The sequence below is a fragment of the Epinephelus lanceolatus genome, chromosome 12 (genome assembly GCF_041903045.1).
Source record: "Epinephelus lanceolatus isolate andai-2023 chromosome 12, ASM4190304v1, whole genome shotgun sequence".
NCBI lineage: Eukaryota > Metazoa > Chordata > Actinopteri > Perciformes > Serranidae > Epinephelus > Epinephelus lanceolatus.
The window spans coordinates 17620599-17635967 of record NC_135745.1 but is presented as its reverse complement, the minus strand read 5'-3'; the positions used below and the strand labels follow the sequence as shown (position 1 = coordinate 17635967).

At 37.4% G+C, this 15369-nt stretch overlaps 1 protein-coding gene across 1 annotated transcript; it reads right to left on the bottom strand.

Moving 5' to 3' along the window:
- Positions 1–2420: 2420 nt before the first annotated feature.
- Positions 2421–14377, bottom strand: rab31 (RAB31, member RAS oncogene family). The gene is made up of 7 exons (XM_033649496.2): positions 14205–14377; positions 13056–13135; positions 12080–12161; positions 9997–10068; positions 6570–6676; positions 6186–6295; positions 2421–4556 (listed from the first exon to the last, which is right to left on the bottom strand). The coding sequence occupies exons 1-7, from the start codon at positions 14238–14240 to the stop codon at positions 4459–4461; spliced, it is 585 nt and encodes a 194-aa protein (XP_033505387.1). The 5' UTR covers positions 14241–14377; the 3' UTR covers positions 2421–4458.
- Between the last annotated feature and the right edge of the window lie 992 nt (positions 14378–15369).

Below are 15369 nucleotides of genomic sequence, written 5' to 3'. Positions count from 1 at the left end.
TATTTTAAGGGGCTGGGCTCCCTTAAAACCATTCAGTATGTAAAACTCAGAATCCATACAGTAACACACAATAATTTTCAAATTATACATTATTTATGTCCTATCTTGCAGAATATTGTGGTGCATAGTCTAATCTCATATGAATATTTTTTCTAAAGCATTATCCTATATTGATATCTCAAAGTTTTGAAGCATTTGACAGTTATAAATTGTCCAAGATTTATTTTCTTACATCAATAAATAACATAAGTCAATAAAATCAATGTATTTGCCTCATTACAGTCCTGAAATGTTTGAATCCTTGTTCGACCATGTAAAGCACATTGTAGCTTTGTTTTTAAAAGGGCTCAATAACTCAAATGTATTTGCATTGTAATGCAAGACCCATTTATTTTGGCTGATAAAGAATTTTGACTAAGATGTGTACTGAGTGGAATACTCTACAGTTAAAAGAAAAACTTGTCAGTGCTCTCTACTATATAAACTACGTACACACTGTTTCTAAATGATCTCTATGCTGATATTAATATAGGTCTATCTGTGATAAGCTAATATCAGCCTGCCATTTTATTAGTCAGGCTCTTCTTCTTTTGACAGTCAATATGAACTATTTTCTGTTTAAAAAAAAAAAAAAGTCAGTCGTAAAGGTGTAAAAGAATACTTAACCCACAAAATCACCATGTGTATCAGTTAGTCATGCTGTGTTACCTTGAATTCGTGAAGGAAAACCTTGTTCTTCTCGCTTGCCTCCATGGAAAATGACAAACATATTGATTTATTGATTGTTTGGGGATCACTTTTAACAACATCAAAGCTATATGAAACATTCATTTACAAACTCTCACACAGCTCATGTAATAGAAGTCTCATTTATCCAGTCGTATGCTCAGCACTTCCAAAATACATGCTAAAACCTGACTATTTAAAACTAAACTAAAAGAGAAACTTATCTATGCTCTCTTCAAAGCCAGACTACACTTTTAATGAAAATGCATGTGTTTGGGAAGATGTCGGTGAAGATTCTCAGTCATCCAGGTCTTTGTAATGGCCATTAGGACTGAAGAAGCCTCTTGGATGAGAGGTGAAACGTCTTTAAGAAACTCAAGCAAGTCCAGTTGCCTACGATACAGAGCTTAGGATGTGTTTGGGAAGTAATGAGCATGAGCTGGATAAATGAGACTTGGATTACACTGCAGGAGCTGAGTGAGAGTTTATAAATGAATGTTGTATATTGTTTTGCTGTTGTTAAACGTGGTTCCCATTTAATAAATCAATGTGTTCTCTGTCTCTCTCTGTGTTTCCTGTGGAGGCATGCATGAAAAACGAAAGATTTCTTCACAAAGTCAAGGTCACACGGCATGACTAACTGATATACATATGGTCATTATGTGTGTGAAGTATCATCTTTTTTAACCAGAAATGACAAACAGTGCCATAAGTGCATCTATCTTTGTGTGATTTATCCACTTTCATGTCATTGTTATGTGTAGTTGAGTAGTTTTTTTCCAACTCTCCCCCACACTTAACTGTTATTAACTCAGTTCACCCTCCCATTAGAGCAAGAGATCTTCTGTCAGTTTCACACAACACATTATTAACACATCAAGATTCAGTTCTTCTTGGGCGCAAGCCTGGCTGCAAGAAAACTAACTAAAGCTAAGTCAATACTTTGTGATGCTGATAATGTGAGATCTCAAATTTTAAAATAAGACAGTTTTAAATAAAATAACATTAAATGTTAATGTTGGGGAATCCCAAGGTTTCATAGTGTGTTTGCTCCGTTTGAACTATTAGTGTTCCACTACCCTCTCTTAGAGACCATTGACAACTGTCAACTGCCACGGTTAAATCCATCTTCGTGACAAGACGTGTAGACCTCCGCTCTGTAAGCTGCTGAGGGAGTAATCCACTGTGGTGAACTGAATTATGACTCTGTGGGAATGCTCCACTCTGCATGTAATTTATGCTGTTTACAGCTTTCCAGGAGGTCACCCTGGACATATATGTGCAAAGATAACACAGGACTAACTTGTTGAGTGTTTCCTATTTTGGGGTTAAAGCTAATAGGTTGTGGGAGAGTAAAACCACTTTTCCAGAGTTGGAGTGTCTTACATAAGAGTTAAGAAGAGAACAAAAGACTGGAGTAAAAGCTTTATGTCTATAGTGTGATTTTCACTTATGTTTTTGAGGTGTCAGGGTGGCTCAGATCAGATGGATACCATGTCCCCATTACGTCAGGAGGCTAATCCAAGTCATGACCTTTAGTTGGGGAGTCCCCTCTCCTCTCTCTTATCTTTCTATCAACAAAACTTTAAACATTAAGTAAAGCTATATTAAAATCCCTTCTGGTGTCTGTGACATTTCAAAACACATATTTTATCCTCCCAGTTAGTAAATGTAACAAAAACAAAACAGAGAAGTAGAATAATCACTACTTTATTACACTGATTAATATACAAAAGTTAATCTGGTCTACAGAGGATACAGGGAAGCATGACTTACTGTAGGCACACAGTATAAAGGATGGCTGCAGATAAGTGGCAGTTTCAAAGGTGACTGTTATGCGGCATACATTTAGTCTTGTACTGATGTAGTCAAGTCATTCATGCATTATTCTTGCAGTATGAACTTTTAAGCCATGTCATACATTTGTTTAAAAACATTTTTTAAAAAGGCACTTGTGTGGCGACGAATATAGGACTTTAAAATCTCTTCACAATGTTAGCATGTAGCCTGTAACAACGTCTTTGCTCAATATGTCTTTATCTCTTGTATGGGTGTTAATATACAGCCAGACTGCTTTAAAGAGTTTTATTTCTATTTCTATTTTAAAGAGTCTGCAGGTAAATTTGACATACTGTACATCTGTCCCACTAAGCAGCTCCTAATTCAGTTTTAACTTTCAATTTCAGCCAATCAGCTCGTTGCATTTTAGAGGAAGCAATGCCACAATAATTGGCAAATTTTTGAAAGGAGTCTGGTGTGACTTTCCATTAAAAAAGAACGGTACATACTGGCAAAAATTGACTATAACTGCATTAAAAACAATGAACTGAACTCCATTATCACATCATACGTGATGTTAAAAATTGTACATTTTAAAATGACTTTTAATTTGTTCTTACTAACTTAAGCACAAATGTAGATACGTATTTTCTTTTAAGCTCTGGAAATGTAGAACCAGAAATACTGTTACATAAAAAAACATGTTGTGTTGAAGCCAACTTTCATGTCTATTTCAAAATATGATGTCCAGATGTCCTGTTACCTAAATATTGATTCCGAATTAATACTATTAAATGTGTGCAAAGGTGAGGTTATAAATTTCTCAAGTGGTCAATTCCAAGAACATTACTGCCAAACAAACAGCAGCAAAGAAATAAAATCTTAGTTTATACAAATGGGCGAAGGACTATTTTCATTGTTACCCTTTTTACACTTTTATGCAAGGTTTATTCCGATAGTTATTTTAGAGTATCGTTAATATACAGAATACAACCCTTTTTGGAACTTTACCAGCTTCAGACAAGTTTAGAGTAAAATACATGCAGGTCTTTCCTCTTTTTAACATCATAAATGAAACCCCTTTTCAGTTAAAAAACAAACCTGTCATATACAGTCATTCCCTGTAGTGAAATCTCAGACAACACATTTCAGCATGTAGAAAACATCTTCAACAAATCACCATGTAAACAATTCTAGTACAGGTCACAGTGTTTCAACAGGGGTGTCATACTGTAACTACAATTTAGGCCTCTAAGCTGTTCGTTCTGCAGCTTTACAGTTAAACCCTTATACAGTTAATGTGCATGAAAACACATGACAAAGTGGAATGTAAAGCCGCTGCGTTTGACCTCTAGAACGTTTGTCTGAGGTTGGATCTTGACAACCTCTCATTCAAAATATTCTAATTCAATTCTTTGCAAGAGGGATACATACATGTACACAAAAGCGGTAGCCTTGTAAAAAAAATGTGTGCCTTTAAAGAGCCACAGTGCAATGGAACCTACAGAGCAGTTGGCTCTTGGAATAAGAAACATAGTTGCATTAATAGCCGAAACTCAACTTTAACAAGATGACTTGTTATTAATGTGTGCTGATTTTTAAAGTTACTATGGAAAATGGGATAAAACTGCCTCTTAGTAATGAGCTGTGTACTACAACACAGAAATACTGATGTAATTCAGACACAACACCACCTGAGGGGGACAAACTGAAGGCCTTCTGCTCCCAGACCTCAGCAGAGTTAAAACTGCTACAATTAAATGAAATAAATGTGCAATGACCCAAATAATACTGTTGTTTCATGTTGCAGTTGACCACAGGTGCAGGCTGACCTCTGTCTGTCCACTGTCCTGTCTTGTCCAGGAGTAAGACACTGTGTGCATTGTGGACTATGTGCTGCAGCAGTGGGCTCCCTGCTGCTGAAGGATGTAATCTCATCAGCTGCTGCTGATACTAGCAGCATCTCCTGGCGGACGGAGCAGGCTGCCGGGTCAATTTAAAGGAGTCGTTGCTCTCCACCTCAGTATTCTCCAGGGGTGGAATCTGTTTACCTAAACACACACAGTACAGAGTCATTTACAGAGCTGTCATGATGGCAGATTTAACTATTTTTAACATATTAGGAGTTGTATTATTACCTCTGCAATGCATAAACCAGCACTACTAGAAGCCATAAAGCTTAACAAGAAATGTCCAAACATAAATCAGTTTAAAAAGAGGTATAAAGAGATGATATTCACAAGGTACAAGAATGAAGAAGGTGTTTGACTGTCTCTTTATTTATTCATTTATTTATTTATTACCATCAGTTTTGTGTATGTATGAGTATTTTTGTAATTATTTCATATTTTGCTGTAATACAAATATTATTAGTAATTAATTTAATATATTAGAATAGGTCTAGAAGAAATAATTATTGTACAGCTTTACACTGATGAGGAGCTACTTAATTGACTACTATTATTATTACTATTATTAATTTATGGAGGAGGGGTGGGAAAAAATAAGGTTGTACTTCCTCCCACTTCTTTTTGGACATGTAAATCAGATCTTTATATATTGTTTTCAGTTTTCATGCTTCTTTTAGTGACCTGTTTTTTATGTCTGTCTACTACTGTATGATTATTTGTTTATTTGCTACTTACATGTTTGAAATAAACTGCTACTTACTAAGTAACATGATATATTTGCTGGCCAAAACATAACGCCAGGGCTACCGCTTTTCATAAAATAATACATAATGTAAAACCAAAATATGCCAATTTCAAAAGACACATACTTCTAAAATGTTATTAACTGATATAAATCATTTTAGTTCAGTAAAAAATATATAATGGAATCTGGTAAAAACATACTTACAACTTACAAAGTTGAAGAAATAAAAGCACATGATTGCTGCATCTGAAACGGCATACTATAAACTACATACTCAACATGTGTGCTATAGTTCAACATAATTTGGTGTGAAAACAGTATTCTTTGGAGGCACTAAGCTGTAATTATCACTTCCTTAGAGCCCTCTTGCCAGTTGGAGATGTGCAACCATGGTAACCTGTGTCAACCTAGGGATTACTCTCAATTTATCAACAATAATAATAATAAAATATTATGAGTAGCAAAGTGAAATCTTATACTTAGAATAAAAATATATTGATGTTACAGAGCTGTCTTGATTGCTGTCCGCCATTGTCTGTTATGAATGTTGTTGTCACTGCAATATTGCATTGTGGGATATTTATACTAGTGTAGTGTCTGGTGTTTGCATACTGCAGTATTTCACCAGAAATAGTTTGCAATTCACATACCACTGTCCTCATGCTTCAGACATACTAAAAAAATCTCACATACTGTTTAAGTGTGCAGCATTTCGGACGCACCCAAAATAAAGCACATTGACAAAAATGCAAAAAACCCTCTGTAACCTGAACAGTAAATCAGTCATATTTGATTTGTAACTGAAAGAATTAATGATTTTTCCACATGTCATTCCATTTAAGTCATCCATCCCAAAAGACATTACATGGTGCACAATAAAATGAGAAATAAGTAATATCTTGCAGCATTACTAAAAGGCTTCTCTAAATTCAACAGTACGTATCTTCCTCTTTACTGCTAACTCCCAAAATAATACAGACACACAAGCCACAGACACATAGAGTGAAGACAGACAAGAAACCTACTGATTTTCTGAAAGAGCTCCTCAACATTGACAGCATTTCTGGCACTAGTCTCGATGAAAATAGCTGCAATTGATTCAGCAAACTCCTTAGCTTCCTTCATAGGAACTTCCCTGAGAAGAAGAAGAGAAGAACATTTAAGTAGGTGTGGTGTAGGTTCACAGTTAACAAGGGTCCCATGGCAAATCAAAATTTTTATCAATGACTTTCATCCATTACAACTGCTTTGGAAGAGAGCTGGAGGGGATTTTTATGATGAATATGAAACTCTACCAAAATGGTGCATCATGAAGATTCTTGAAACAAACTTTATATTATCACCATAATGCTGATGCGAAGCGATTTCTTTACAGCTATGGCAGTCTAAGAAAAGAAGCCTTTGCTCACCTGATGTCTCCTAAATCATTCTTGTTCCCTGCTATGGCTACAACAATGTCCTCTGGACCGTGTTCTTTCAGCTCCTTCACCCACTTCTTCAGCGTCTGGAAGGAGTCCTGAACAACAAGAGCACATCATGGTCAACACTGGGATAGGTTCTTTATGAGATCATGCCCAACTGCTTTTACAACGTGTGTCACATATTCATCGCATTAGATGATGTTTTTCAGATAGTTTCCATGAACCGACCAGGAAAGAATGACATTTGTAAGTCATGGAATCGAGGCATCTCAGAGTGATGGAAAAGTCATTGAGTTTTACATCAGGCTCATAGTGTGAAACCGGCTGCTTCTGTTACACACATTTAATACACTAGGGAGTTACTGAACACAGCAGCAGCTCTAATAGTATGTTAATAGTTGAAGGGCGGTGCTCGAGTGCTTCAATATTTAAGTTAGGTGAGGCAAAAAGGATTGTTAGTTAAAGGGATTTAGTCCACTAGTCTGGGGATGACAGCACCCAACCCAAGTTTAATATCCTGTCATCCCTTTGATTTAATGATTAAACAATTAGCCCCCATTTTCCACATTATCTTTAACTTGTCACTAAACCAACAGAGGGTGCCAACAAGTTGGAAGCAGTCTATAGTATCCCAGTGGCCCAGTGGATGCACCAATCCGATATCTGGATCGAATATTGGCCCCGATATCATCAAAATAGATGGATCAGGTATTGGAAAATGCAACCTATACCTGAGGTGATCCTTTCCCTTTAAATCAATTGCGACGTGAGCTACGTCATATGCAGAGTTGGGTACTTTGATTACTTTTTGCAGTAACGAGTAACCTAACGCGTTAGTTTGCTGTTTGAGTAATCAAATACTTAAGTACATTTTCAAACAAGACATCAGTTACTTCCGTTACTTTTAGAATGCTGGTCCTTCAGCTCCGAAACAGCAACGGCTGTCGTTTGGTTCTAGTAACGGAGATGACGTTAAACCTATCAGTCTGAAAGAAGCCACAGAGCTTGTGGCTCGCTACGTGGTCAGAGAAATGCTGCCGTTGTCTACGGTGGAGTCTAAATAGGTGGAGTGGGACTCGCTGACAGACATATTTCAGACTCAGGACTTGCATTATGCCTGGTACACGCTACACGCTGGTACTCACCAATTATCCCCAGTCATTTTTCACGGCGTGTGTAATGTCAGCGGGTTATTCTTGTCCTATTTTTATTACTTTCACTATTATTTGAGTCACTGTGTGTCTGTTCATGTGCCAGCTGACATGTTATTATAGTCACCTAAAAGCATCAGCAGATGGCAGGAGCTGCATTTGAAGCGCCATATGTAAACTGTCAAGCTACTGTATCTTCCACAGGAAGTTTTGACAAATGTTTCAGAATAAAAGCCTATTTAGAAAATGGAGGGATTCTCTCAGCCGAGGTTATAAGGGGCTTTTAATTTGAAACACGGATTGAGTTTGAAATGACGGTGCGATATGTTAACTTTACAAAGACAACGGAGCAGATAAAAAGTAAATATATAAACACACAGAGGGATTAATAAATAACGGAGCGTCTATAATGTAGTCTGTTTCAAATGAAGCTGGGAGCCTCTGCAGTTGTGGTGAGTAAAAGCCCCGCCGCTATTTGTTAATGTTATTACTTTATGTCCGACCGTGAGGATGTACCATTGTTTGCTAGCTTGATGCTAATGGCAGTACTCAGCGGGTTGACAAAGTGCCTCTGCTGTTTCACACCATCATTTCCCCCTTTTACTCTGTGTGGTAACATCCCTAGAGGAAATATTAAAAATGCTGGGGTGTTGTTGTCATACAGTTGTCTACGGCAGCACATCATTCTGTGTTTCTACTGGTCAAAGTGACGGCTGTGATGGGAGAATTGGATCTCAGTGAAGGGCAAGTGGTCCATAACTTTAATTTTGTAGACAAAAAAATGTAGGCTTAGCACCCTGTGGTCCATTGCCCAATAGGAAATGTAGAATACTCAAAAGTACTTTAAAAGTGCTTGAGTTACTTTTCTCAGGGAGTAACGTTGGAAGTACTTTTAAAGTAATTGAGTTACTTTACTCAGGGAGTAACGCAGTAAAGTAACTGGTTACTTTTTTTAAAAAGTAACGCAGTAACGTACTTTGATTACTTTTAACCCTTACCCAACACTGGTCATACGTCATGGAGCAAAGGAGAGAATCTGCTGTGGGGAGGCATTTCACACTACTTCAACTGCTATTGCACAATTGTTTATTTTTGTTAAAAATAAATAGATCATCATTGCATTAATCTGTTCCATCTTGTTTCATTTTATTTTAGGAAAGAACTGTCTAGTCATCAATGCCTGGTGCCTCTAGTCTTTTCTGTTCTACATGTAAAGGTATATAGCTTTTTAGGTCAACCATGGTATCGAATCGGTATCGGTTATTGGGTATTGGTCGATACTCCAAGCCACAGCATCGGGATCGGTATCGAAACTGAAAAAGTTGGATCTGTGCATCTCTAGCTGGCACGACAACAGATTCAGTTTTAAACTTTGCTGACGACTCTAATAGTTAGTCTCCTCCATGCCAATGAAAACAGCCATGGACCTGTAGTTGATGCATTTGTAGAGTGGTGTGACAATGCATTTCTTCAACTAAATGTACAAAAAAAAACTTAGAACATGTATTGATTTTAGGCCTAAACTGTCAACTTCTCTTAAAACCATCATCAAAGGACAGGCAGTTGACTCTGTAGAAAACTATAAATATATCTTGGGATTGTGGTGGATAACAAGATGAATTTTAATTGTCATACTGAGGCATTGTGCAAAAAAGGCCTGCAGCGTCTTTCTTGCCTCAGGAAACTTTCACATTGACAAGTCTCTTATGATCCTAATTTACAGAAGTTATATTGAGTCTGTTTTGACCTTCTCTCTTTGTCTGCTGGTTTGGCAATCTCAACATAAGGTCCAAAAATGAATTGAATGAAAGTAGCAAAGTAAAAACAAGTAGCAAGATTTGGGGAGTTCAGCAGAGTACATTATGTGTCCTGTTTCATAAACAGATAGGATGGAAGACTAAAACCTTCCTTTCTCTGAGTTATAGTTTTTGCCTTCTGCCTCTCGGCTCAGGATTTCCTGTTGAGAGTAACAGATAGATCACTCCATCATACCTACTGCCATTTCTCTTTTGAATGCAAGGCAATGGAAGAGTCAGACTTTGGCTGGTTGTTATTCTTGTTATGATCATGTGATGAGTCACGGTGATGATGTTGTTAATGTTGATACTGATGGTTGTTGTTCCCCCACCTCCCCCAGTTGTTGAGTATTACCTCTTATGTAATCTCTCGAGTCTTTCTATGTGTTTTTTATTTGCCGTGCAACTAACTGTCCTCCAGGGACAAAATAAAGTTGAAGTTGATCATGAGTGTCAAGTTATGCTTACCAGTTTAGTTATGTCATAGACAATGACAGCAGCAGCCGATCCTCTGTAGTACATAGGGGCTAATGAGTGAAACTAAAAGAGACAACAATCAATATATCAAATCAAGCACAGTTACAAAGAAATGTCACCTAAAGTTATAAACATGACTTCAAAAACAGTCCATGATCATTTAGCTCTCAGTGTTTCTGAACTGTTTATTTAGTTGGTGAGAACTGAACACAATCTTAAATCTGGGTTGTAACATTAAAAATACTATGTTAACCCATAAAAGAGTAACACAATACACAGTAGTGTGAGTAGACTGTGTCCATATTCTTATGTGATGACGGCCTACAGAAAAAGTTGCTTCTTTAGAAGTTTCAGCTCCTCATAGTTCACTATGAAAGTTGCTCCAGCGTTCAGAGAAACTCTTACAGAGAAGTGTTTACACCCTCCACATGAAACTCACACATTGTATTGTATTTGACATGTATTTTTATGTATTTTGACATCAAAATCCAATATGTGTATCCTTTAAGCTGTAGTTGGTAACTTTTATTTAAAAAAAAAATTAAAAATTGCCATATTTGCTCAAACTGTCACTGTATTCACGCAGCATGAAATGAGACAGCTAATATTCTATTGCCTTGCAGTGCTTCAAATGGCCTTACTGCACGTGAACAAAAACAACCAAGCAGAGCTGAGGAGTCTTTAAAGCAGCTGTCAATCTTGTCAATCGCTGCTCAGGAACTGCGTTCAGACTGTCAAACTATGCAGTGCTGATCAAATATAAATCACGATTCTGGTACTTCATTTGCTTTTTCTGGCCTAAAACATTTTCAGGAATATACTTTAGTGTACTGTTTAGCTGTAAAATGACAAAGTTGCTCTGGCTGGTGGGTGGTGTTTGATACTTTGGTTGAATGTATCCAAATGGAGACCGGGTCACAAACTGTCTCATTTTACAGCCAAACAGTACACTAAAATATGTTCCTGAAAACATTTGAGGCAAGAAATAGACAATGCAGTAACAGAATCTTGATTCGTATTGGATCAGTGTTGCATAGTTAGACAGACTGACTGCAGTTCACAAAGTGATTGAAATCATTGACAGCTATGTTAGAGACTCCTTGGCTCTAATTGGTTGTTGTTGGTGTGCCACAGTTGATTCTAGCAAATACTATTAGAGGCAGTAGGAAGAGGAGGAGGGACATTAATATTTTCAGACTCTCACATGTACTTCTTTCAGAATATAATGACAGTTTCAGCAAATATGACAGAAAGTTATTTTCATAACTGTAGCTTTAAGGCCTTAACAAACATGTTGAAAGCATTTCCATCTCCAAGACACATCCAAATCTTTATTGTAATGTTCCAAAAACTGGGTTGTTTACATGTACTTTTCTCCTCTTTTCTTTCACAGCACATCACTACCAGTGACTGCAATCAGTACAAATGTGTATCACATCATCCTTGTGCTTGTGGCAATACAAACAATAAGGCCCACTCATCAAAACACAGCTCTAAAGCACCACTAGTGGTCAGAAACGTCACTGTGTCTTTATAGTGCATGCAACTAGTGGTCATGATAGCAACATTGTAGTCATTTAAGTGTGGTGACATGATTTCCTCAAATAAACACCTTTAAACTTTGTTCTTAGTGCTTTGTTCAGATTTTTAACTGTATGTATGCTGTTTATCAAACAGATCACACAGATAGTTTCAAGTGATAAGTTTAATATTAGTCCCACAAATAAAGACAACTTTAAACCCTGGTAACAGAAGTTCCAAGATATCATTTTCACACAAAACCAGGAAATACGTGCACTAGTTTTTCCATGCTGTAAGCATGTCTGGGCAAGCTTTAACTACCCTCACCACCCCCGTCCAAATAATGAATCACTGTGATGATACCACTGCCTTGTGACCTTTGAACCCCGTGCGAATCATCTTATCTCATAACTCTATGTCATGAGGACTGCTAACAGTGAAATTACTGTGTCACTGCTAGCTTCCTGTATAATGTGACGGGAAATTAACTTAACTTACAGTCATGTGTGCTAATAATAAGTAAAGCAGTCATTTATGACATGATTGCACTCACCCTTTCCTGTCCGGCTGTATCCCAGATCAGAAATTTGTGTAGTTCATTTCCAGATGGCACTGTTTTGGTTAGGAATGATGCTCTGTGGGTGATAAAGAGCATTTCACAATAATGCTTCAGAGTATGTTCCTTAAAATGCAACGGAAGCAAATCAGTCAAGTCATCAGTGGAAACAAAGAACACACAGAATAAAGATGGTCGACACTGAACCCACTTTGCCTGAGAGCACTAATGTAGTGTTGCATCAGAGGCGTACAGACCAACCATCAGATAAGACAGAGCCAACACAAAAACAAACATTTGTTTTGATATGGCTAAAGTGATAGATTTTTTTTTTAAATCCACTTTTTAAACCTTTTTATCTCAGCCTAATGTTGCCTTCTGCATATCCCAATTCCAGATCTCACCAGTCTCATGACTTCTAAACTGTACATTATTTCCATAGTGTGTTTAAGCTTGGCATTTGTCTGGCTTACATTATATTCTTTTGTCTGCTACTTGTGACCTGACCCACCTTTCAAAGAATATGCATTAACCATCACTTTGTTAGGGACCGGGGCATATTCTATTTTGTCTTATGTAAAATGAGGTAGCCAATTTCTCTTATGTCTGACTTAACATTGTCCCCTCTGTAAATTACCCATTTAGCTTAAAAAAAGGTTCTTGATACTGAGGTATTTTTGAGCTTCCTATGATTAGTTATACTGGTGTAAATATATGAACTGACTTAACCTTTATGTGATAGAAATGACTTAAAAGTTTTATTTTTTGTATAAATGTCACGTGACGTCTCACCTGGTCACACTAAACAAGGGTGTTGTCAATTCAGACTTTGGTCTTAGTTTGATATCAGTTTGGGACTATAAAGATGGCTGAAGCTTATAAACACATAACACCTGGTGTCTCTATTGTTTGATTGAGTTGTTTCCTGTTGTCACTGTATTTTGTGAAATGTAGGCTACTGCGGTGCTCTTACCCTATTGTGGGACTTATGTTGTGGTCAAAATGGTCCTGAACGAATCGGCAAACTATGCTGGATTTTCCAACTCCAGTGTCCTGAAAACACAGGGTAACAACATCAATAACAGCACATCAGTCTCAGAGCACTCCTGACACACACACACACACATTTGTCACTGTGCTACTAACATGTCACAGCCTTGCAGTGTCACTATTTGTCACCCTATTGATTGGGCAACTGTTTGGTCACATGCCCACTCTATCTGATGGAGTGGTCACATGCCCACTCCATCAGATAGTTTACTGTCAGTGCACAGATTCTACAACTAGCTCTGATTGTAAAGTCAATATTGTTTGTGTAAAACAACACAATGCATCTCCCAGTTCCCTAACACATTAACATGAAAACTTAGAGACGTATGGGCCTTTTTGGCTGCATTTTATCTATGCTTCATGGAGTTTTTGTTGATGCAGGCACGATGACAGCTCTTATTTTAGCTTCACACAGCTGCAGTATGAAGAAAACCTGCTACATATAAGCACAGGGGTAACAAAAGATTGGTAAGGGCTGTCTGAGGAATGTTTGCTGAGCATGTCAGTTTCTGTGGCAGACTGCACAGGCCTGGTAAACCTCCATGTAGCTTCAATTCATTAATAAACTACCACTTTGCAGACTAAACATATGTGGACATCCCCGACGGCGTGTATAAAGAGGGACTGCTGTTTTGCTAACGCAGCAGGAAATCCTAACTAACGCCTTACTTGTAGCGGTTTGTCTTATGATGACGTAATGGGTGATAAACTGTCACAGCCGTCAAAAATTAAGACAGAAACACGCAAAAAACGACAGATAATAGATGTAAATATAAAAAAAACACGTACACGATGAGAAAACAAATGCAATATGGCTGCTGCGCCCACCGGCCGTTCAGTTATTGGTTTTTAGGCAACTAGCTCAACATTTTCAAGTTTCTGACGAAGAGCAACACGATAAAGTAAAGACCGTTAGAAACCAACCCAAGTATTAATGTCAGTTATTGAAGCTAACGTCTGTTACTGTGTTGTTACCGTCAAAATGTTGTCCATTAGTTAACGTTAGACTCGCAGCAGGAATACAGAAGGAATTTTCCCCCAAAGTGGATCAACAAAAACATCTGACACTTACCCCTAAAAGGCAAACTTTGAGCTCCCTTATGGCCATGGTGAGTTGTGGAAGTTTTTTTAAATCATTATTTGTCAGTGTTCACTCAGTGTCTTTGTCTCGTCATGCTTAAAAACTCAGATTTTTTTTTCCTCTTCTTGGGTAAAAAGAGAAACCCAGCCCCTGAGACAGACAGACTGACCAGCTAGCCTACCGTCGAGTCAATTTTAAGGAGTGATACGTTGAACTTCCGGTGAGGATTTTCAAAGTAAGACATGCACAGTCCAGTATTCTCCATATTGTAGATTTCCTTCCGACACGAAGGGGAAAAAATCAATAGTAAATATAATTATAATCATAAATAAAGGCAAAGTGTCATAAATATTACTACCACTTCTAGTATTACAGTGTACCGCAGTTTGGTTTGTCCAAGTGGTGTTTCCGTACCCCAGCAGAGGTTATGCTCGACTGCTGTTGGTAGGTACAGTTAATTTGAAACACTTGTGGGCCAGTGCCGTAGAATATAACAAGAAAGTTATCAAAAGTTGTTCATTTACAAAATGTAGACACAAGTCATTACTTAAAAGTATATGTCCTGTGGGCTTCACGGTTTTACACCACACTTGTGTAAGTTGCATAATAATGACAATAAAGTGTCATAAAAAACAAACATTCAAGTGAAATAACAATAGGCAAAACATATTTGATTAGAGGGGGACTTTAAAGGAATAATCATAACTATAATCTTTATGGACAGAGACATTGTGTTTCAATGGGGAAGTTCTGAAACAAGGAAATATGGATGTACACACCCATAAATAATTTAGTTTCCACTTGGGTATCATAATTTCATAATAAATAAACTCCAGACCAAGGTTACCCTGCCTGCTGAACATATACCACAGATATTATCTCTGATGTAACTGTCAAGATAGTCCAAAAATGTAAAGTACGTTTTATTTTGAAACCATTTTTTGCTCATTTCCTGTCTCTTTCTGCCTGTTTCTTTCTACTTGTTAGAGCTCCGTTCCAAATCGGAAACCAGTAAAAGCAGTGACAAAAACTCGGGTGGTTCCACTATCTCTTTAGATACCAAAGCCTTGATCCTGGATCCAAACACAACAATGACATGCTTCACTTCCTCAAAATGGATGCAGAGGTTTTATTTGGATTCTCATTAGGCTGGGAG